The 23,716-nt window shown below is 42.7% G+C and overlaps 2 protein-coding genes across 3 annotated transcripts in view; one reads left to right on the top strand and one right to left on the bottom strand.

Annotated features, from left to right (window-relative positions):
* TMEM163 (transmembrane protein 163) overlaps nt 1-10,148 on the top strand; it is an 88,103-nt gene extending 77,955 nt beyond the window's left edge. The window contains exons 6-8 of one of the 2 annotated variants that reach the window (XM_066190357.1): nt 3,996-4,107; nt 7,433-7,574; nt 8,910-10,148. In XM_066190357.1, coding sequence (XP_066046454.1) covers nt 3,996-4,107; nt 7,433-7,574; nt 8,910-8,970 — 315 coding nt within the window. In that variant the 3' untranslated portion in view covers nt 8,971-10,148. The remainder of the gene's footprint in view (nt 1-3,995; nt 4,108-7,432; nt 7,575-8,909) is intronic. The other variant, XM_066190358.1, reaches the window with a different exon arrangement.
* A 5,734-nt stretch (nt 10,149-15,882) lies between these two features.
* MGAT5 (alpha-1,6-mannosylglycoprotein 6-beta-N-acetylglucosaminyltransferase) overlaps nt 15,883-23,716 on the bottom strand; it is a 114,684-nt gene continuing 106,850 nt past the window's right edge. The window contains exon 18 of the mRNA XM_066190355.1: nt 15,883-23,140. Within this exon, the coding sequence (XP_066046452.1) occupies nt 22,942-23,140 (199 nt within the window). The 3' untranslated portion in view covers nt 15,883-22,941. The remainder of the gene's footprint in view (nt 23,141-23,716) is intronic.

Raw genomic sequence — 23,716 nt, 5'->3', positions numbered from 1 at the left:
AGAACAGTTGTGACAATTTTGCAGCCCCTCTCCTCAGCTGCACAGCTGGGGACAGTGCATTTGGATAAAGTGGAGGAAAGCTGCCTGCTGACTTCTTTTATTCCTTTCTTAGGAATGGTAAAAGAGGAAAAGATTTTATTCCTAGGAAAGCTTTCTTCTGGGAAAGAAAGCATAAAACCACAGCATAAAACCTGGCATAAAATAAATCTTAAGTAGGGACATTGTAGCTGTGTGATGAGAAGGCAACCCAGGATGGGCACCTTGCTTTATGTACGGTGCTGGTCTATACATGAAGCCACCAAATCAGAAATAGTTGTCCTTTAATTAAGGACATGTACAGTGTAGTAGCAGTGAGGGAATATGATGAAAAGAAATGGAAAAGGGAGGCGCTTTATTTACCACACTGGAAAAGCCTTTATCATATGGAAATGATCAGAATTTTAATTTTTTTTTCCTCCTCTGTCACAATTTGCTGCTGCTTTAATTAAAATAACACCGAGGACACGTACAGTGAGCGAGCCCTAACGACCGTCAGATGGGCAGGCAAGGGGTACGGAGAGGGCAGGGCTGCGGGAGGATCCGGAGGGAGACGGTGCCAGATGGCCCGGCTGATTTTATTAATTTAGACCTCCATTAGGGCTTTTCTTTGCTTCGTCTCTCCGAAGGACGGGTTAGTTCAATGGGAATCATTTCACAGCCACGGGGTGACGTGTTTAACCCTCTGGAGCCCACAGCCCCGCGCTGTTTGTCACTGGCGTGTCCCGGGGCCGGACACCTCTGCTCCGGCCCCGCAGCAGCCCTCCCTCGGCTAATGCACTGAATCCTGAAGCAATTCCAGTTTCCTGGCAGCAAAACGGTGCCAAGGCAATGCTTTGAGCTGTTTCTCTTCTCTTTCATCCTCACCTGCTCAGGGAACAGTCCATGCTGCTGGGCATCGCCCCTTGGGGCTGATCTGTGACACCCCTAAAACCTTCTTGGTGAAAGCAAATTGCCTCACTCTTCTTCTTCCAGCTCTGGGGTGCCTGTACACCCAGACAACAGAGAGAAGTACTGAAAAAAGAGAGTTTAAAAGGGGTTTTTTCTTTCTTTTTTTTTTTTCCTGTTGGGTTTGGTTCGTGCGGGATCTGCCGCCTCCCGGTGGCTCCTGCGAGGAGCTGCACACAGCAGGAGCTGCCGATTTGGGGTGTTTAGAGATAAAACCGGGAATTTCGCCTCCCGGAAACCTGTTTGGCACAGCCTAAAGCGTCTGCATTCACAGCAGGGTTTTTTTTAAAATTTGTTCCTTTTCTGGGTTTTTTAATTTCTTCCCTTTCTTGCGTCCACAGTGATAACAAAGGAGCTTCGATTTTTCGGGTCTTCCGCTTTATCGGTGGTTTTTGGATTAGTATTGGCAACAAAATGAGCTTGTCTGGTTCGATTCAGGAAAAAAGCAAAAATGGCAAACTTGGGACATTTTCTAGATCCTGAATACATATTCTCTATAAAAAAGCCTCTTCAGCAATTCATGACTTCATTGAGAAATCTGCATCACATTTAGGTCATTCTTGGATTCCAGCAGAGTAGCTAGACTCATTTTGATCATGACTGCATAGCAGAACACACAGCAAGATGCATTTCCACATACTCTGATTTTAGTGACATGTGCAGGAAAACCCCTGAATTCAGCCCAAAAATTTGTGGCACACCATGGCAAGAAAAAAACAAACCAAAAACAAAAACAAAGGAAAACTCTAAATATAAAGTGCCGTGAAGAGGATGAAACCTGATTTGAAAGCACAGGGAATCTATAGGGTTTTTTTTCCAAACTATGTCAATTTGTAATGATTTTCCAGTGCATCCATAAGGATTTCACAGGTGTAGAAAAACTCCATTTCATCATCCCAAGGCTGACAGTGACACAGAGACAGCGACACAACTGTCAATAGCAAAGTGATTTATGCTGTCACCTCTGCTGGGCCTGCAGTGTTCAGCTCTGGGCTGGTGACAAAGCCTGTGCTTTGCTGGGGAGAGGGCAAAGATGAGAGATAGGGATGCCTGGGAGGAACCAGAGAGTCTTTGGAGGGTCTGTGGGGTGATGGGGAAACAAGGGATCTCATGTAGTCACTGAGCTGTGGGTCTTGTGCCAAGTGAGCACACAAGAGAAGTGCTGGTGGAGAACAGCATTCTACTTCGGATTATTCTGGAGCCTTATGCTATATATTAAATATTAGGTAAAATATTAGATGAGATTAGATTAGATGAGATTAGATTAGATTAGATTAACTAATCAGAACTTGTTAGGCCATCAAAATGAAGTCTTTGGGCACTGAAAATGCACATTTTTGAGAAAGGTGCATAAAAATTAGAGGCGTAGTTTTGACAAGGATCTCAAATTTTGAGTGTTTTTGCAATGCTTGTCCTGACTTTTGAAGCTTTGTTGTCATTTCAAGCCTTCTGAGAGCCGCCAACTTTCCTTGTTAGACTGACAGCAACCAAATATTGCCACTATTTCCTTAGTCCTTCCCTAGCACTCAGAAATTGCATGGATACTTTCCAGTTGTTCTGTGAAAGTAATTTTACGGATGCTTTTAATCCTACCTTTGCCAGTACTTGGGTTCTGTGTTCTTGTTGCTTTTATTTTATCCTCTTTCCCTCAGTGCATTTGTCTTTATATTGATAATATTGTACCAGGTCTAGAGAGAATGAGCTCATGATTGAGAGTGAGTAGAAGTAGACTTTCAAAATTATATGACATACAAAATTGTATAAAAATATTGAATGATTTATTTAGGGATATGAGTACATTATACCTGTAATCTAATTCCCAGTATCTTCCTAAGCAGCTTTCAAAACCATTTTTAAAATTATTTCTTTGGATTTTAAATTGCGGCTGAAACAATGAAAATGGATGGAGCTGATGATGAATCATCACGACCATGTTTGGTACCAACAGGGACTTTTGCTGGAGTGTTTTAATCAGGAGCAGGGTCCCAGTGGCACTGGCCCACTTAGACCTGCAGATACAAATTAAAAGAAGAATTCTTGCTGTTTTCTTTCTTTGTACTGGTGTTGCAACAGTTTAAATTAAAGCTTCCATCACAAGTAATAAATGAATCTAACTCAAAGCTCTGTGGTTAGGTGGCAGGCAGGCGGAGAGCCTTGGGTTTTTCTGCAGCCTGTGGGCTGATGTCCCTCAGGGGGAAAAAGGCACAAGGGCTCCCTTTGGGCACCTTATTGCGGCATAGGAGCACCCAGGAGTGTCCTCCCAGCCCAACCAAACACAAGGCAGTCAGCAGGAACGGGTGGGGGGCTCCTGATGACCTTTAGAGAATGAGTGTTAAACAATAACAACTTACCCTCCTTTGCCCTGCGCTGACGCACAGCGCTCTCCTGGGGGAGTCTGGTGCAAATTAAGCAATGGGAATGTTTCTGTGAAATGGAAGTCCCTGAAAAAATTTGTTTTCCATGAAAGTGCTAAACTTTCCTTTGCACATCAGCATCAGAAGTTTTATGGATGTAGCCTGAACTAGACTTTTGAAAAAGGAAAGGAAACAAAACCAGAGCAAGCCCAGAATCAGAAACAACATTAAATGGTTATTTCTTACACTAAGAATCAATATAGGTCTGGTAAGTGGGATTCTATTTTCAAGCCTTCCTCCTGCCTGTGGGGACTTCACTACTGCTGGCATTAGGCATTGGATGACCTGGCAGTCTGCGTTCAGCCCCACAGGTAGATATAACCTCCTGACTCTGGGGAGACTGGGTCAGTTCACAATTTGTCGATTGGAACTGTCAGTAATGGTGGCTGCAAAAGCAACTGCAGGTGACAATACAAGCGAAATAAGCACCAGCTGTTGTGGAAGTCATAAGGCAGGAAATCTTGACCTCAGGTTGTGTTTCTCAGTAGCACAAATAATTGCACAGTAATTAGTACTATTTGTCTTTTAATAGGTGGGACATGATCAGAAGACATACTAATGTCTGACATCTCTCTTTTTTTTGTTGTTGTTTTTCAGGATGATTTTCTGTACAGTGTCTCTGTTCTAAGTGGAATCCTTTGCACTGCCTTGGCAGTAATCAAATTTATGCTGGGAAAGGTCCTTACAAGCAGAGCACTGATAACTGATGGTGAGTGTCACATTGATCCTGCTGCCTTTGTAGGCTCTTCCAGGAACCCCTGCATGGTCACAGCTGTGAAAGAGCATTGAAATAGGGCAGCCACTGAGAAAGGGGAAAAAACTCAAACCCTAGAACAGTCTGTGGTACCGCTGGCCTCTAGCACAGATAGGTCAGATGAAATGGGAATGTCTGGTGGAAGCCAGACAGTGAATGTGTGGACAGTAAGTAAAAATAGAGAGTTAGAGGTAGAGCAGATAATGGATTAGAGGTGTGTTAGAGGTTGGGCTGCAGCAGGGGGGTATGACACCAATTTAGAGAGCTTTGGTTAAATCACCTCCATTCTCACTGCCTGTGCCTGGTAAAATCCTGAAAGTTCACATGAAGCAAAGTCTGCTGCAGAAACCCCACCTGCCTCGAGCAGGGATCATCACTAACACCCACAGGTACCCCCTTTGGTGACATTTGTCACCACCGGGCTTTCCCTGCCACTCAGCAGAGCTGCTGGAGCGTGGCAGGTGTGAAACAAAACCCTGCACTCCCCTGGCCCTGCTGGGGTTTGGCACAGGGTGGATCTCCTCCTGTGCCTCCTGGGAACACCTCACTGCCACCACTGCTCAGCCCAGGTGTAGCACCTGACTGTTCCTGGGTTCAAAGGTGGGTTTAAAATCATGCTTTAAAAGTAGGTCCAGAAATTCCTCTTACTGACAGGGCTCAAGCTTCTGAATCCTCAGAAATCCCAGGGATCTGCCCTTGAAACGGGTGAGGCCACAGTGATGGCAGAAGTTTCACAGCCCCCTACAAATCTCTCCCAGTTTTTATCTGCCAGGGCAGTTTGAAATACTCTACAAACAGACACTTTAGGGTGTTCATGATTCATGGGTCGTGGTACCGAAAATGTTTTACTCTTTGATAAAGATTTCACTTTAAGGAAATCCAATTCTCAGCTTACTCTAGAGATACATAAAATTTGCTTTATTTTAAGCAAATTAAACATACTTAAATTTCTTTCTTGATGATGTGTGATAACACACATTATGAGTATCTCTATCATCCCACTTACAGAAAATTCTTCATGAGTATTTATATTTTAAATCTGAAAGAAGCAAAAAAGGCATCAGAATAGCAGTGAGGGGGTTACAACTAAGCTACTGCCTCCCTGCATTTGGGATTCCCTCCCAACAGACCTTCAGCTCAGAGATCTCATTCCTTCCAATGGGCTCTGCCACTCCAGACATTTTAAAACAAAAATATCTCCAACCTGCAAAAAGGATCCTGGAAAGGATGCTGGGAGCTGCAGCCCAGTGAGTCTGACTTCCTTCAGTGCCAGGGTGGAAGTGGGACACGTTGTCCATTTCAGAGCTGTGCCTAGGCGGAGAAATGATGAACCCTCCCTTGAAAAAAATGTAGCTTAGTTTTGAAACAGAGCAGTTTATTCAGCCAAAATATTAACTGAAAATTCCTAAATAACTCCAGCTCTGAATTGTTCTCCTGTATGACAGAGAAATCTCTTTCCCAGTAATTACATCCTCATGCTAATGATACTGCTTCTGAGCTGGAGACTGCTCATTCTTTGATTAAAAAAATTAGGGAAAAAAGTATACAATTACCTCAGCCTGGTTTTTGTCTCTCTTCTCCCCTTCAGAACTACTTTAGAAAATGTAGGAGGCTGATCTTAACATGTGTGGTTAAATATCTGCTTTCACAAGATATATTTACATATGTGCTTGATTTATTAACAATCAGGAAGAGACAATGTGATTCAGCAGCTGAGACAGATTTAGCAGTCCCTTGCATATCTTTTTTTAGTGTTTTCTGTTTCCTGCTAATTTACCTCCTGTGATCCCTGGCTCCAGACCAACAAACTGTTTTGAGTAAAAGGAGCATGAATTTTTCTTCCTAAAAAATAGGTTTATTTTCAGAACAGCAAATTCTCTTTTATGCATGTCAACCTCTATTAACAATTATTTTTTAGAATAAATTTGTTTTAGAGTAGGGCTTAATAGCCCTAATAGGGCTTAATCTCTTTAAAGCCTAGATGTATGAATCCTAATTAGGCAAAATGTCATTTGTACAGTTTGTTTATAGCAAAAGCTCTTGGCCTTTTGGATAATAAAAATAGCCATTTCCTGCCTTGAATTTTGTGACATCTCACAGGAGAACTCTGTGACAGCCACTGATGTCAGCCAACTTTCCTCTAGGTTTTAGGTACCTGTTTCCCACCCAGATTTAGCCACCTGTTTTTTCCTGTGCTGGCCTTACACTTGGAACAGTGTCTGGATTAATACCTGCAGCCATTACATGATTTCCTGCCACATCAGCAAAGAAAGGTTTAGCTGAATCAGAGTCAGGAAGGGAAAACAATTTCCTTTGCAAGTAGCTTTTAAATCATTTGAAACCATCAGCCAATAATGGCATGAAAATGTTTTATTCTTTTGCATATGGTGCTGATAGATTCGGAATTAAGTTGGAGCAGGGGAAGTAACACTGGTTTAAATTTCTAATTATTAATTTATATTTTATGTTCTCTATATCTATAGACGCAATATACACAATTTCAACATCTGTTAGCAGGATATATGGATAAATAGACAAAGACTGGATGTGAGAGGGTTGGATCAAAGGAGGTACTCAGGAAGAAGTGTCAGGTGTATCATTGTTGGCAGTCAAGGGGAATTTCAAAACCTGGCTAAGTCCTGTGAACAGCAGCTGGCTAGGGCTGACTCACCAAGCTACACAGAATATTTCACGTTTGATATTTCATTTGTTATCTAGGTTAAATAGTGGCTGGATCTACCAAATTAATGAAGTCTCAGAGACTTTTTTTTTTTTTTTTTTTTTTTGATAGAATAACGGGGGTATCTTTTAGGTTATTGTGGAAAAAATCAGAAAAAGGGAATTTGGAGTTAAAAAATAGGACACAAGGAATGACTTTAAAAACCCCAAATCAATACCCAATCAAACAGGAGTTGAATGAAAAAGGGCATTAATTTTTCCAAAAGTTCTGTGAGAATTTTGAAGAGACAATCTTGGAGAAAAAGAGAAAGGGGTTAAAAAAAAAAAAAGGCATCTAAAAGGATGTTCATTAAAGTTGTAAATAATAGATAAGAAGCTGCTGTGATCTGTCTAAAGGATAAATGGAAAATAATACTAGGATTATCCTGTGTGCCTTCAGCAATGTCTACAGCTCTAAGCAATAGTGCCAAACATGTAAATAAATAAATGGAATGGGATAAAAAACTCCAAGAGAGGATCTTCGACAGGTTACTGTGCAAAACCATTTTCCTTTCCATGAATTCCTGCCATTCATCCTTTAACTATTTTTTCCCCCTTCTAGGTTTCAACTCTCTTGTAGGTGGAATAATGGGATTTTCCATCCTTCTTAGTGCAGAAGTGTTTAAACACAATTCTTCTGTCTGGTTCCTGGACGGCAGTATAGGAGTGTTAATTGGACTCACAATATCTGCCTATGGAATCAAGTGAGTATCCCCTGGGAGCAGGCAGATGGGCTGGCCCTGAGAGGTAGGAGCTCGTAGCCTTTAAGAGTTTGGGTAACTCCAGTGAAATCAATCCCTGGAATTTATTAGACTAGCAGCCAATACTGGAGCAGAGTGTGTGGAAAGGGTCATAAAAGACTGTGTCCCCCACGAGCTGGAAAGCAACCAGGACTTAAAAGGAAATCGGAATTATTTTCGGTTTTTTGTATACCTGAAATACAATACCTGAAAAATAACCAAAACTTAGAGATAAAATCAGTCCTCCTTGCATTTATGGCACGTTTCTGAGTGCTGCTTTGCCAGAGGAAGTCTGGAGTAAAGGAGAGGTGCCCAAGTTTAAAGAAGGATCTTGCTATTGATTTCTGTCCCAGCCCTACCTTTGGCAACTTCTGATCTGAAGGTTCCTGCTCATGTTTCAGATGCTGTTTCTCTTGAATTTTAAGATGCTTTCTTGATTCAGACCAGAAACAGAATAAAAGATCAAATGAAGCTCTGCCATGCACTTCATTGCTGCCACAATTTTCCTTTTCTGCATGGAATCCAACACAAATTTTGCACTTTATCCCTTATGGCTTTATCTGCCCTAAAAGAAAGTGGGAGATGGAGCATCTTAGTTGGAATTACGCCCATTGAGAAGCAGCCCTTGGCCAGGCTGCAGTCAGCCCTCAGCTGGAAGCTGTGTGGGTTTGGTTTTCTTTTTTTTTTTTTTCAACTTGGAAAATTCAATTAACATTTTAATGGGGAGCACCACTCTTAAATAGGTCAGTATAATCAGAATTTCCACTGTAAAACTAACTGTTCTGGAAAACTGTAAGGGCTGTAACACCACCTGAGCTCTTTTTTATTCATGAATATTTATATATTCACGTTGGAATTCTGGAAACTTGGATTTGGGGATTTTAGTATGTAGGAATACATGTGAGTTAAGATAGAGGGCTTTGGGCGTTGTCTGAGTCCTTTTTCTTCACCTTCTTCCCCCCTCTCCTTCATGGGTTTAGGTGGTTTTCTGTAATTGATTGATGGAGTCCGCATTGCAGACTTCAAGTAGTTAAGTTACTGAGTTTGAAATAAAAATAATTTAGGTGGCATTTCATAATTGGACAGGTTGTCCTTGAGAAGACCTGGTAGAGATAGAGGACGTCTCCATTTTATCTCATTTCTCTGACTTGTAACTTAGAGCTCATGGCTTGTGAGAGTGTAAATAGATAAATATAAAATAATAAATATCCAAAGGAAAAAAAGGAAGGCAAACCCACAACATACTCAGTTCTGGGGCTGCCCTGTGCCTGTGCATGACCCTCTGTGCTCTCCCTGCAGGCTACTCATCGACATGGTGCCCAGGGTGAGGCAAACGCGTCACTACGAGATGTTCGAGTGAAGCAAGGACTGTCCAACCACAGCGTCCTACGTCTTGGCAAGTGGTGCCAATGGTATTTTCCTGAACATGCAGTTTGTTTCCCCGTGGTCTGTTCCTGTTGAAGTTTGTTTGAGTGGGAAATCTCTCTGTAAATCTGGCATATTGTGCACACTGCTTGCGATTTCAGCCGAACAGCAGCGTTACGGTTTTTTGTTGTTTTGGTTTTTTTTTTCTTTCTTATTTATTTCCGGTATGCTATTGATTCCTGTGACAATAGAAAACATGCAGTTCGCAGTTTGAACCCAGCTGCCATGTTGTATATTTCAGAGTGAAAGTGTTCTCAATGGTGTGGTAAGCCTGTGGGTAATGAAGTGCCAGTTTCAGATTTGAGTTTTGGATTTTTTTTTTCTCCCCTGGCCTGTATTTTCCCAAACACATGCTGTAACAGGAGTACAATCCTTGCTAACCTCTTCAACTAAGAGAATCTTACATAGAGTCTGGACACCAAGAGCTGTGTTGCTTCAAACACTTCAGTAGCTACTTCCACCCCCTTGTTGAAATAGACATCCAGAAAGAGCAGGTACAGCCCTTTCTGTGATCAGAGAGATACTGCATTTTCAACCCCAAATTAACTGAAACGATACCTCCTGAATTTAAAGTCTATTTTTTCTTAATGAGACACTGTTCATAGCTTTGCATGGACCAAACAAGCACACACAGTGTTACTGTACAGACCAAAGCCAAAAAAAGTCATGCAGGGAAGAGGAGCTGCTCAAGGAATTTTCATCTCCATATGCAGCTGTACCAGCGTGTGTGACGTTGTGGTTGCTCTGTAGTCCGACAACGGCACAGCAGTGGCTCAATCTCGTGGTGAGATACAGATCTAGTCATTAGATTTAGATTGTCCTGTAAAGTGTTGCTCACTTTCCACCACACATCTTACATATTACTTAATAGCAGGTTAAATGATCAAAGAATCTTGATGTATAATCAATAAAACTGGTACCTATTTTATACAGTATCTGTAAGTAACATTTGAAAACTATTTCCAGAATGTATCATAGAACAAAGTCTTCCTGTATAGCAGCCTATTAAACTGGATTCTCTGGCCATAGCCATTTTCTCTTTATTTTATGTATTCCAGGTTTTCACAACAGAGAATCAGTATTGTTGCTTCTGTTTATCACAGGTGAATAAAAAATAGGACAGACTACTGTAGAGTTTGAAATAAGACCATGGTAAGTAGGTGAGTAGCTAGAAATGCCCATTTCTGGTACATAAGAATAGACTACAGATATACGAGTAGATGTACAACTAGACTGATCAGTGAGGGGTGTAGTGGAGACACTGGTTTTTTCACAGGTGTGATGTTAAAAGTGTATTTCCCATCATCTCTAACTCGACCAGGTCCTTAAGGATCTTTGGTAAAATCCAACTCCCACTGATATGTGTCGGAAGAGAGCCTCCAGTGGTTTCCCTGACCTGACAGCACCCATATGAGAGTGACAGTACTGGAAAGAGAACGTGCCTTGATGCAGGATTCCTTGTGGCAAAATGAAATCTGCCCTGCTGCTATCGTTTGTTTGCACATTTTTTGGATCAATTAAGTTTGTGTAGGTATTTGTGTGCAGAGTGGTGCTATCAGTGCTGATGCTGCTTGTGCCTTGCTGTCACAGGATGATGTCACTCAGCTGTAAGGTGACAAAGGAGCTACTTCAGAGGAGCATTCAGCAAGGACTTCAGAAGGACTGGAAAGTGTTTGAGTGCTCACTGTACTCAGCACAGGTGGATTTTAAAATATCAAATGCCACCCCAAAGACCCTGTCTTCCTGCACAAGACCTTAATGTCTTACACTTTCACTTTTCTTCTCTCACACCAGCTCCATGAGGGGAGCTGTGGAACTGGTATTTCCTCACTGATTAGGAGCGTTTGTCAGGCAGCTTCAGCCTCAGAATCACAGAGCCAGGGCCCCAACCCAACAATATTAGACATTTCACGGGTTTGTTAGTTTTCTTGGTACTGTTCCCCTTTTCCACCTCCCTGAGGGCTTTATTCCCACTCCAGTCCCACTGCTAGTTCTGACAATGACACTTGAGACCTGCCACAAGTGCTGCTTCCCAGGGCAGTGCAGTCCAGCTGCCTGTTTGTAGCCCACTGCTGCAGAAAACTGGGGAGAAGGAACATGGTGGTGGCTGAGCTCCTTATAAAACCTTTACCACACCAAAGTCCTAAACCACTGAAAGTATGCAGCACACTCAAACCAACACCCAGCTCAGGCATTAAATAGTTCTGTTAAAGTGCTGAGTGAAAACAGGAGCACAGATGTGCTCAAGCACAAAGGAAGGTTAAACCCTCAGCTAATGAAGTTTCACACTTCCTTCTGGAACCCTGGAATGCTCTGAGGATGTTTCTGAGTGCAGACACCCGAAAAGGAGATGTGGTTAAACAAGTTAATCATACTCTTATCAGATTAGTTCAAACCAATTGCAGAGAGTTTTCACTTACCACAGGTGCTTCAAAGCATTGCTGCTATAAGCAGGTCAATACAAGAAAATTACAGAAATACTTGTGATACTTGACAAAGTCCAGGGAAAAAAATGATTCTCAGAAAAGGTGATAAAGCCAGCTGGCATCAAGGAGACTCTGTGTGGTACGTGACAATAGCAGAGAAAATAACTGCTCATCCATCTACCGTGACACTGCTCGAGCCAGCCACCCTCAGAGGGAACAGTTTCTATGAGTTTTCTTTATTAAATGTCAGTGCCAGTTGATTTTTTCCAACTATGAGATGGCAAGTGTGCTTCCAGCTAGGCTGCGTGAGGGTGGACTTTTCAAAAGCTGCAACAGCTCAGAAGCACTCGCACTAATCACCTGAAACTTGGCACTGGCCAACACAGTAACCTGCCTGGTGATCACAGCAGCCTCAGCACTGCCAAGGGCTCTTTGTTGTGCGCAGGATGTGAGGAAGGAGCCTCAGTGCTCACACAAGGAACAGCACTGGCCAGAATGAGGCTGCAAACTGACACTTATTAAAGTCTGGCCAAGCTCAGAATTGCAAATTAATCCCCGAAAGTGGCTGTGACACTGAGCAGATGCTTTGAATCTGGCCATATTGTTCAGCAGAGAAGGGAGCCATCAGAAACTCCGTCAGGATTACACGAGCTGCGATCTTGAATCCCTAGCCATGACCCACACGCACCAGGTTGGCATGGGAAATGATAATGTTCACTTCTAGCTAAAAGACAGATTTTTTTGAATCTTGATTGTCATTAAAAACATCACCAGACTAACATCTGCTGCTGATTTATTCCATTTTACTTCTGGCTATAATAGGCAGACCATAAATAAGCATCATCCAACCACGCTGGAAAAAGAGCCTCAGAAGAAGCTCCCTGATGATGTTCCAGGAATGGACCTGAAGCAGAGTTCCCAGACAAGAAGCTTCTCCTCAGATGTGGGCAAATTCAGCTGTAGGTACACCTGAGCTGGGAATGTACCACAAAGGTGCTCACCACTAACAACACTTACATTTCAGCAATCCCAGCTGCCTGGGAAAAAGAGAAGGCGTTTCTGTTACTCTCTTTTGTGGGCCAGCTCATGGAGATGTTAGGCCACGGGACAAGGATTGATAGAATAGTTTTGGGCGGACGGGATCTTTTAAAGGTCATCCAGCCCAAGGTCATCTAGTCCATCTCTTAAGCCTTAATAATATGCAAACCAGGAATGTTTGTTCCCAACCCGACAACGCATTTATCCTCGGCAGTCAAATAAAGAGCTGAGGAAGCTCCTTGAGCAGAGATTATCCCTGGAATTCACAGATTTAGGGAGATGCTTCACACAAGGGTTACACATAGTTTTGCAGTGCTGGCAGTGATTTCTCACCTCTCTGCCTGTGCTGGGTGTGCTGCCACCGAGAGGTGCTGTGCCAGAGCCCATCCCTGCCTCTGGCTGTGTTTACGCAGGAACTGCACAGGAGTAGCACAAAAACACATTCCTGTGGCCTGGCATGTGGGGCCAGGTTACGCAATGTGAGAGCAGAATTAATTCGAGCAACAGACCAACCAGGGATATTTCCCTCTCCTGTTCCCCCCAGGATTGGGAGCTGCTGTTTCTCTTTCAGCCACGGGATTGGCACTGGAGGTAGCAGTGAACAGATCCTGCTTTTCCCCTGTTCAGTGGGATCAGCTGCCCACTGTGCTGGGTACAGGTGCCCCCAAGCCTCCAGCCCACTCAGCAGGAGCTGCAGAAGGGAAGCTCAGAGTTCAGGTCCTGCAGGGACTGACACCAACATTCAGCTGCAGGCAGGCTCAAAGTACATTTTCTTCCAAGTTAGTTTGGCAAGAAACTGGGAAACATCCCATTTTGTCAGCTCCCACTGCTGGCACCAAAGCCAGCACCCTTCTGAACTCACCTCGCACTGACACAGGCCGCAGGGATTATTGCCACCCCTCAGTGGAGTGGAGGCAGCTCCCCTTAAACTGAACAAGCGGCAGTGCCAACCTCCTCTTCCTGGGCAGAGCCACAGGGCAGAACCCAAGCCTGCAGCACAGCTTGGGCTGATCACATCAATTCCACCCTCCTATGGAGGTGGGGAGGAAATTGGAGCCAAGTGGGGTCTCCAGGGATTTGGCAGCTTCCCTTCCAAAATCCCCTGTACTTAGAGTGGCAGCACCAGCTGTGACCTGCTGAGCCACCAAAGGCTCTCACTCTGGTACATTTTCTTTGGAGTTTTTCAGCAATTTCATCCAGCACTGACAGGTGCTTTGACAGGTCTCTCCTCACAAAGGTGCAGGAAGCAGATGTGTTCAGCCAGGCAGTGCTTCCCTGAGTCCTGCAGGAGCAAGGACCCCCGAGCCAAGGCTCCCAACAAAGCAGGACACACGGCGAGACTGAACAGCTGGAGTCTGTTCTGTGCAAACGGTTCCCAGGTTTTTTTTGCTACAAAGATTTACTACCTAGATTTTAGCTAAATGCAATCTCCATAATCAATAAAATAAAATAACAAGTCCTGACAAGCATAAACAAATACAGGGGAGTGTGAGGCAGCAAAGTGGGTGCTCCGGCTCTTGCACACTGAGGGGAAGTGTTTTGAGAGCGGCACAAAGTCCCAGCAAAACGTTTCCATCTGTGGACTCTCTACCAGCTGGAGTTTGACTAAACCCAGCCTAAGCATGTGAGAGTTGAAGTATTCAGTATTTAAGCTCCCCCAAATGAGCTTTCCAATACAGCTGCATGGTGTATTTTTTATTCCAAGTTCCCATTTTCATAGATTTTTTTTCCATTATGTGACTGCAACGCAGCCCACATCTAACTCTAGCTGTTCACCATTTTACAGATGTCTCTTCAGCTTTTTAGATGTCAAAGCTGAACAACAATTAAGGGAATGAAACAGGAAGGAAAACGTTTCCAAAAATAAGTAGAACAAGAGCCTGAATGAGCAGTGTCCTCCACTAATTCATTTTGATGGTAGGAAACATTTGGAAATTGTGGTACGTTGAATAGCAACACAGAACCAACAACATTTTCACCCGATTTAGTCCAAGGGGAAGTATGCCAAGGACAATAAAAAGGGGCAAGTGGTGAAGGATATTCACATACTTTTCCTCACTGAAACAGCCATAAAAGGCTCTTGCAGCAGCACTGCACAGTGGAAAAACCACCCTCTGCAGCCACAATGCACAAACCTCCCCAGTGAAGAGACTGGCCAAGTGGATATCCAAACCCGCCTCACAAGCCCTCTCCCAGCCTGCAGGCATCTGTCTGACATCTTTATTTGTGCTCTTGCTTACCAGGGTGTGTGTCATTAATTGGGAGAGGGACAATACAAGGCATCTCAAGCTGGTATTACTGAGTTCTGTACTCTTCTGATTCTACTGTGCTCAGTTATGTGTGGCCCTTCTAAAAACAAAAAACCAAAACCTCAACAAAGAACAAATTCAGAAAAAGGTAATGCTGGGGAAAAAAAAAAAAAAAAAGAGCTGTGGCTTCTCTCCAGTGTAGTTGTGTTTTTTTTTTTTTTTTTAGAGCACATAGCAACTGTGCTACAAATGGACATTTTTTAACAGATAAAGAGCTGTTGTCTTTTTTTTTTTTACTATTATTTTTTCCACTGTATACTGCTCCTGCATTAATTGCTGTATTACTCTTGGCTGCCTCCAGCAAAACCTCTCTACATTCCCAGCAGCTGACAGCAGAGAGCCCTTCCCTCAGTCTTGGCTGGGCTAGCAAAGCCCGAGGTGGGCAGAAAAGGCCAGTCAGCAGAACGGGTGCCACTGAAACACCCTGACAGCTCCCCTGGAGAAGTTTCACTCTGGACATTTGTATTTCTTCAGAGCTGCCAAGGTGATTTCATGCGGCACCTCTCAAATGCACACCCCAATCCCACGTGGGCCAAAGCTTCACACCTGAGCCCTTGGTCCACATGGAAATGTTTCACAAGCTCCCAAGTGCTTTGCATGTTAAATTGGATCCTGCAGGGGAATCCTCTCTAAAGCTGCTATTTTACCACAGTGTAGCTCTGTCTTTAACTCCCTAGTGTATTGTTCCAGTAAGTCTTTTAGGCCTGAGAGCCACTGTGCCATTCCAGTCTCACTTTCCCTTTCTCCCAAATTTACAGTGTGCTGTAAATTCAGTGTGTGCTGTAATTGAGCGTGCAGTAAATTTATAGCAAAGCAGGAATTCCCAACTACTGCTGAGACAAAACTGAAAGGAGGCTTGATGTAATCCATTATCCAACTCAGGTTTGAAACAAAACAAAGCAAACTGCTCATTACTCACCTGATGTTCTTCTGGCTAAGGTGTGGAACTTACCTGTGCAGAGGTGGGGCAGCGACAGAAACACCCAGCTGCAGAGTTGGAAAAAGCCACACAAATGCAATTTGGGATAAAAGGCAGCTCGTGGCATTCCCATTTAAGCACAAAGCAATCATAAATCCAAATCACACAAGAAAAAAGTTTATTGAAAAATAAATTCTCCCTAGTTTTTTTTCTACAACAGTGAAAACAAAGCATTTTTCTATGCCATTGAAGTACAGACATTTACTCTTCTAAAAAAAAAAAATTTAAAAAAACTCCCATCCTACTGAACCCCAGGAACTTGGCAGTATATGAACCACTGCGTTCTGTTCTGTTTGAATCCAACTGCTTGAACGTAATATAGTGGAACACAAGCACTGAAATAAAACAAAGGATTAACCTATTAGGGGAGAATTCAAACCAAACACCCCATAGTACCAGCCTGGCCCTGAAGTTCTTGTGCACATTTAAAACCCCTCCTTGATTCCACATTATTGTTTGCAAAAAGCAGTATTTTACTTTCAGTGAATTCAGTAGGTTTTTTTTTTTTCCAATTTACATTGCTACAGGGTTTATTCACACTCTGACCCTCTTCACCCATACAGAGGAAGACTCCTCCAGGGAATGATGCAGACTAGAACCCAAAGAGCTGCGCCAAATTGCACTCTGGAGAATCCCTGTGCACTGGTCAGCTCAGCAAGCTCAGGGGGATGAACGCCTCCAAGCCCAAATCACCTTTGTAAATATTCCCTGATATTTTTCTTTTAGCTCTCTTAGAATCTTCAGGGTAACTTTTCTCACAAAATATACTCTCTTTTTTCCTTTGGTAAAAACTGCCATTTCTTCCTCCTCTCTTGCATTCCTTGCAAAAACCAAATTAAACCCACAACTCCTTAAAAATATTTTTCACTGTCACAGTACTGCAACAGACCTGTTAACGAACATAAATTAGTTCTGGGTATTACACTATTAAAATTACCTGCCCTCAGACAGCAATTTAACTTGATTTATTGTGTGCCTATTTGATACTTCAAACTACTTTGCAGCAGCTGGAGCCCGAGCCAGGTCGTGTTGCATGCACTTGGTGCTCCAGGAAATGCCAGGCGTTATTTACATGCTCTCCTTAAAGCCAAGGATTTGGTGGCTCCTGCAGGACCCAGGGCTGGTGTTTGCAGGGACAATACTGATGTGTTTTCCCGCACCAGAAGCAGCCACGTGCTCTGGTGGCCATGGGGACAGCAGGACCCTCAATGCTTCGGTTCTGTGAGCCCTTACACGAGGTGACAACTTCTGGTCCCACGCACTGAAGTAAATGGCACCTGCACTGATCTGCCCAGCAGAGAGAAGGGTTTCAACCACTTGAGCACAACTAATCTTTTAAAGCTGTTTCTGTGTGTTAAGGGTGAAGTCATTACTCATTTTATCAAAACTTTGAGGATTGGTTTTATTTACTCATTTAATAAACAGGTGGCTTAGTGCTCTTGAGAGAGGCCTGAATTAAAACACACTTTTGTGTGCTCCTAATTACATGAATATGCAAAGGATGACACCTATAAAAATGAATAGGTCCCAGCGTGCAAGGCACATCAGCAATGGCTGCACTTCGTTGCTTTTCCTGGAAGAAAGAACAACGAATGATGCCTCACACCTGAGGCACTCTGGGGTCCAGCCTCTGCTATTTCCAACACATTCCTACAGCAAACATTTTACACTTGATTCATGGAGTTGCTGTTTACACATTCCATTTATTTGGAAATTACAAATGAATTAAAAAAACCCCTGCAGAACTGCTTGAAAATATGTAGATGAGATTTAGGTCACTGCCCATAAAACGGTGTGTTTTGATGTCACATTTACAGCAGTATTATTAAAACAGATCTCAAGAAAATCCTCTCTGTCCCTGGCCATTTCAGCCCCAATGAAAACACATCCGTCAGTGCATTATTCTCCTTGTGTTTACAACAATGGGGCCAAAGGAGAACTCCAGATGGAAGGAGATCACCAGTGAGAAGTTGAAGGCATAGCAGCTGCAGGACAAACATCACAAAGGAAACAGCCATGCCAAATGTTAGCACCCCTGGAAAAAAGACTGGGAAATCAGAAACTGCTAACTCCTAGTCTCTCTAAAAATAAACAATCAAAATTGCCACCCCTCAGACTCCCAGCTGTTGACTGAACAGCAATTTAACCACGTTTTCAACTGATACTTTAATAATTAATCAGTAACATCAACTTAGTCAGAGCTGACCTATGGTCTGACAGCAAGAAAAGCTGGTTGCTGATATGTGTACAATATGCCCTGCAAGTGTTTGGTCTTTATCATTTAAGATACAGTGCTTTACACTTATTAAAAAGGGAGGGCTGATTTCTTAATTTTAAGAAACATTAATGGAGGAGTTGTGCTATCACTGAAGCCAGTGGGAGTCACAAAGTTAATTAGGCTTGGATGTGAGATTGTATCCAGCCTGATACATCCCATTTAATTTATTTTACTAGCAAAATTTGGTCCCGGAATGAACTCTGAGCAAAAGACAGACCCGAGAAAGCAATTTGGGTTTTGTTTACGTGAACAGTGCTGCAAACTCATAAATCACCTTTGCAATTCAGATGGGCCATGCACTCTGAGAGGAGAGGGTATGCCTTTTGTATTAAGGACAGATCAAGGATGCTGCCCAGGATTTTAAAGGGCAGTGGTACAACATGACAGTCTGATTTGGAGCTGGTGATGTCAAGAGAAATTTTCAATGAGTCTGAATTCTTGATAATCAGCAAGGTGCAAAAGCTGACACAAAGCAGCTGGGAGCAGAGTGGAGCTGGGAAGGTGCAGAGTCCTGGCTCTGGCTAAACCCCATCCCAACTGAAATCTGATCAGCAGCTGCTTTGCAAAATACTACTGCTGAAAAGTAGTAGCAGCAAAAAGAAAATCCATCTGCATTGAGCTGACAGTCCCTCCCCACGAGAGCTGCCAGTTCAGCTGTGATAAAAGGCCTGTTTTCCCTGCTAGCACCAGGAACTGCCCCGTGCACAGACACCTTCATCTGAAAAAACAACACCTTGCAAACCTCAATGTGGATCTTCAGCTTTCCTGCTCATCACATCAGCTTATGGCTGTTCCTGGAGGTTTTCTGTTATCATTGTCTCCCTGGGGAATGTTGATGGCTTTCCTTTGCTCCCTGGTCATTGAACAGACATCCCGTGCCAGCAGGAGCTCTCATGCCAAATCACGGATTCTCAGTAAATTGCATTCTGCTTGCAGAAGCAATGTTTTGCAGGAATTATTAAAAGTTATAGCATCTTTTATCTTATTAAGCCTTATATAGTTTTAGAACAGATTTCTCCACTACTTAAAAACATTCAAAATTCACACCACTAAGTTGTAGAGTCATCAGCACAATTTACCTGGAATTAGTGTTCCATTATACTTGTTCAGACAGTGTCCATATTCCAAACACTCATCCAAACCCCAAAGAAAGTAAAAAAGGCACATAAACATTAAATATTTGTAGAAACATAATCTGATATAAACAAGCAAACACACTGCTGCAACTATAAATTACAAAAAGAAACATAGAAACTAAGCAAAAAATGCAAAAAGCAACTCTATTTATACATGTGCAAATCAACTTGCATATATGAAATAAATGAGGTTTTTATTGGCATTTTTAAACAGTGTGTATTTACCAACTTTACCTTTCAAAGGCAAGCCTTTTATGTTAATTTTAATAAATATGTAAATGCTTCTCTCAAGTTTTCTAATCCCGTAGGAACAAGATTTTTGAAAAAAACTAGGTCACATACAAAAATACAAAATTTTAAAACAAAGAATGTCTTGATATGAGAGATATGTTTAAAAGCTTGTAAAATGGTTTCGTATTCAACTTTTGACTTTTTTTTCCCCCCCATCAATCGCAGATCAATATATTCAAATGCAGTCATGCAAAAACCTGACTTCTGAGCAAAGGAAGCTGCAAGCTCTGCTGTCAGGCTGAAAACAGCAGCACGGTCCCCCCTCTCTGATGTCCTTGCTTGAGTGCAAGAATTGGACTACACCTTTATTCTTCAATTAGGAAAGAAAATAGCTATGGAACTCGGACAGAAAGCTGCCTGCTAGCCTGAAATGTGGGTATCTATTACAGGTTTTAGTAAATAATTCAAACTTTTCACTAGTCCCACATGGATTTGCCTGAGTGTGTATCTGCAGAAGGATTCACTAAATTCTCACTGCACGAGGGAGGGCGGCTGTGACGGGGAGCGTGTGCAGAGCTCAGTGAGCAGAGTCTGTGCACTCACAGTTCTCATGATAGTCTCTTTTTACAGGAATTTAGACTGAAGCTATGGGTCTTGATTTGTTATTCTTCAAGACAAATGAGTCTTCTCTATAGGTTTCAGTGGAAATAAGATCAGAGACCACTGACTCTGAAGCCAATTCGGATATTCTGTCCCTGGCTGAAATGCAAGCGGCATCGGTGCTGCTGTTTCATTTTTGCCAGAATGCAGTAATTCGGTTCAGCAGACTAGAAACAGTGCTACAGCATGAAAAACACAGAGCTTATAATAAACTCTCCCTGCTGTGGTAAAGGCAAACTTAGCGTTGAGCAAAGCACTAGACCAGAAAAATCTTATAATAACAAATACCAAACCCCTCCCATCTTTAAAGGTTTAGAGGCAAAATCAAATGCAGTATGTATTGCCATGTGGGCCTTACAGCAGGGGGAACCAAGCAAACATGTATTTACAGCAAAGAATTACACTACAGCAAAACCCACATGATTTGCATCCTTTAAGTGCACACGCACAAATCTTTGTTTCCAACATAATTCTGTGACATCCCAGCCCGAAATCAATTCCTGCCTGAAAAACATCAGGCTGAACTGATGAAGACAAGTCCTGCTGTTGCCTTTACTTTCAGCACCAGCTGGAAGTTCATACACTGTGTGATAGGCAGGATTTTCTAGTTGCACAAATATGCACAGGTATGCAGGGGATATTTTATATAAATACAGAATGAATTGTTATGCCTGCTCAGACCCATTTCCAATTTCCTCCCCCAGTTTTTCCAGGGCAGTGAAACTATAGTAAACTACATTTGTGCTGACTGAAGCAAATACTGAGCTATGGCAACAGGAGGGATTTTCATACCGGTTCGCGTTTGTTTTCTTCTCATACAAAAAAATTTGCCTCCCATTAGAGAACCCAGCTGTTCTGTTTCTGGAAAATCAATCTAAAATACAGCACATTTTCACATCATGAAACCCAGATCCTGGTGACCTTGCTGTTCAACAGCACCCGCAGACCCTTTTTGGATACTCAACATCCTCCTGTGTTGTGCAGAGCGATGTAGTGGGGTGTTACACGGTAACACTGTCAGGAGTGTTGAGGCAGGAAACCAAAGGCTTGAAAAGGCTCATTCACTGCTTTCAAACTGGAAGTTAAAATGTAGACTGTTCTGGAGGATTTATCCACCCACAGTGCAATAGCATCTCCCTTGCCTGCTCTTGGGTAGGTCACCACGTCCAATATTCCCACACAGATAGTGAACACTGCTTACAAGAAAAATCTGAACCAAGCAGATATGTCCGAGAAAGGAAAATGTAAAACATCTATGCCTTTTATGGAAAGAAAAAAAAAGAAAAAAAAAATCTGTGCTGATTTAAGGTTTTATTCCAGCATGGTGAGAGCATGTCCAAATTGCAAACCTACAGACAGACTCTGACTGCAGATTTGTTTCTCACTAATCTGAACATGTAACTTCCTGACTACAAATGGTGCTGTCAAGCATGTCACCTTCTGCTGAAAATAACAAAAATTACCTCTGTAAAAAGAAGGCAGTTTAGAGGAGTTAACTTGCTGCTCTCAAAAAAAACCAAAACAAAACAAAAACAAAACAACAACAACAAAAAAACCCAACTAACTTTGATTTAAATTCTGAACTTCTGATTTGTTTTCTTCTAAATTTGTAATTGGTGTGCCTGATAAAAAGGGAAGAAGAAACAAGCAGCCCCCTAAAACCAGAAAAACAATCAAAGAACCCAAGAGGATTGATTAGTTCTTTTCTTTTCAGTTCTTTGTCTCCTCTTACTTGTTCTCCAAAAAAAAACACTTCTCTTTAAAAACCTAGCTAGTTATGAAGACATTTTACATTTCTACCATACAATAATTATAGTTAGCTTAGTTTAACCTTTCTATGTCATTCAGCAACACTTTTAACTACTGCAAGCCGTAGCAAACTGAGGCTCTAACAATAATATTGCTCCAATGATGCTGAATACTTTTTGCTTCACACAGAATTTCTAGTAGACAGACTACAACAGAAGCGTGGGCAAATTCCGAGGATTACTCTCTAAATGGGACCAGTAAACTGTGATGAGTCCATTCCAAAAATGGTTGTGTGTTTTTGTAGCTTTTCCACACTGAAGAATGCCACAACCCCAGTGAGCTGTGCAGTCACCAAGATGTGTCACACGCTGGCAACTGCCTATTTGCTCATTTGTGACACTCTGCTTAGGCTGCTCTGGTGCAGCAGCTGTGATGCAGACAATATATTGTTGTATACAAAGATTTCATTAAAAAAAAAAAAAGGAAAAAAAACCCCAAAACAACAAAACTGGGCCCAAATAACCCAATAGCAGAGTACAGAGCTCTCTCATTATTCCAAGTTCTTGTGAAGGAAACCACTCTGTAGCCATTCAAGCCAAAGCTGTACCCAAAGCAGTGCACCTTGAATAAAATGTTAGTCCTCCTTCCCCAGCATCCCCTCCCTCAAGCACACTTTTTTCAATTTTCTACTGGAATGAAGTTGAGATCCTTTAGCTAACCATGATGGGGGGATGTCCTAACTCATTAAAAAAATAGAAAACACTTCACCCAAACAACAAAAAACAGAAGTTTGATGGGTCTGGAAATTTTCTACAAACTATTCTGCGCAGTCATCTTCAAATCACTGTCGAACATGAGACTCGCTTCTCTTCGCAAACAGCTGAAGGAATCTGAAGAGTGACACTGCAAACATCCTTACAGGAAGAAAAGATCAGTTACAGCTGTTTATCATGAATCCCTCCTCTCTTAGTAGACAACTCTGCCCAGCAATGATAGCTCTGCCCGCAGCGGAAAACCTGGACCAAAGTGCAGGAAGTACTAAGGAACTCCTCTCCGAACTCTCCCGTTGTTGTCCCCAGCTGGGAGCAGCCCTGCTGCTGCTATAGGCAGTCCTTGCAGAGTGCAACCTGCCCCTTGATATAGTCCCTGCAGGGGCAGATCCTCCTGTGGGCAGGGTGGGAGCCAGCACAGCTGAACAGCAGCAGGTCACCTTGGAAAACACAGTGCTTCCTCCTTCCATCAAAAGAGGGGACCAGGATATCGTTTGCAGACTCCATGGTGAGACATTCGATATTGTGCCTAAAAAGCAAAGCACGTGATCTAGATCACACCTGAGTTTAGGAGAGTTTGGTACAGTTTTCATCCTTCCTTGCTAAAAATAACAAACCCCACTCTATTGGATCCTAAATCGAGTGCATGTCCTTTCCAGAACACGACTTTTCTGCTGCACAGATTCTCTCTGCAGAGGGCAGTGCAGCCTTTACAGCTTTACTGTTTCCTAAAGACTAGTAAGAGAAGTTAAAGAGAAAAGAAATCCTTCTGACTGTACCCCAAACCCAAATATTTAAATACACCATGGATTTTCATTAGGACAAAGAACCTGAAATCAGGAGATATTCTCTTTGATTTCAGGAAGTCTCTCCCCCAGGGAAGCCTCACAGAGCTGGGCAGCCCTGGGCAGCTCGAGGTGGGTGAGCTGGACTGTGAGGATGAGGGATGCTGCTCCTGGGCTCCAGGGGAACAGGGCCTGCAGCTCCCAGGAACCAGTCAGCAGGAAAATGAAAAATGCCAGTTGCCATTTTCTGACCACAAAGCTTAAGCACCAGGGTAGCCATTCCAGCAGAGCCTTGTTTTTCACTTATTCTGGAAACATTG

This window comes from Chamaea fasciata, unplaced genomic scaffold (assembly GCF_029207755.1).
Source record: "Chamaea fasciata isolate MVZ Bird 193981 ecotype frontalis unplaced genomic scaffold, bChaFas1.0.hap1 SCAF_8, whole genome shotgun sequence".
Lineage (NCBI taxonomy): Eukaryota > Metazoa > Chordata > Aves > Passeriformes > Sylviidae > Chamaea > Chamaea fasciata.
The sequence above is the reverse complement of the archived record's forward strand: the minus strand, read 5'-3'. Positions and strand labels throughout refer to the sequence as shown.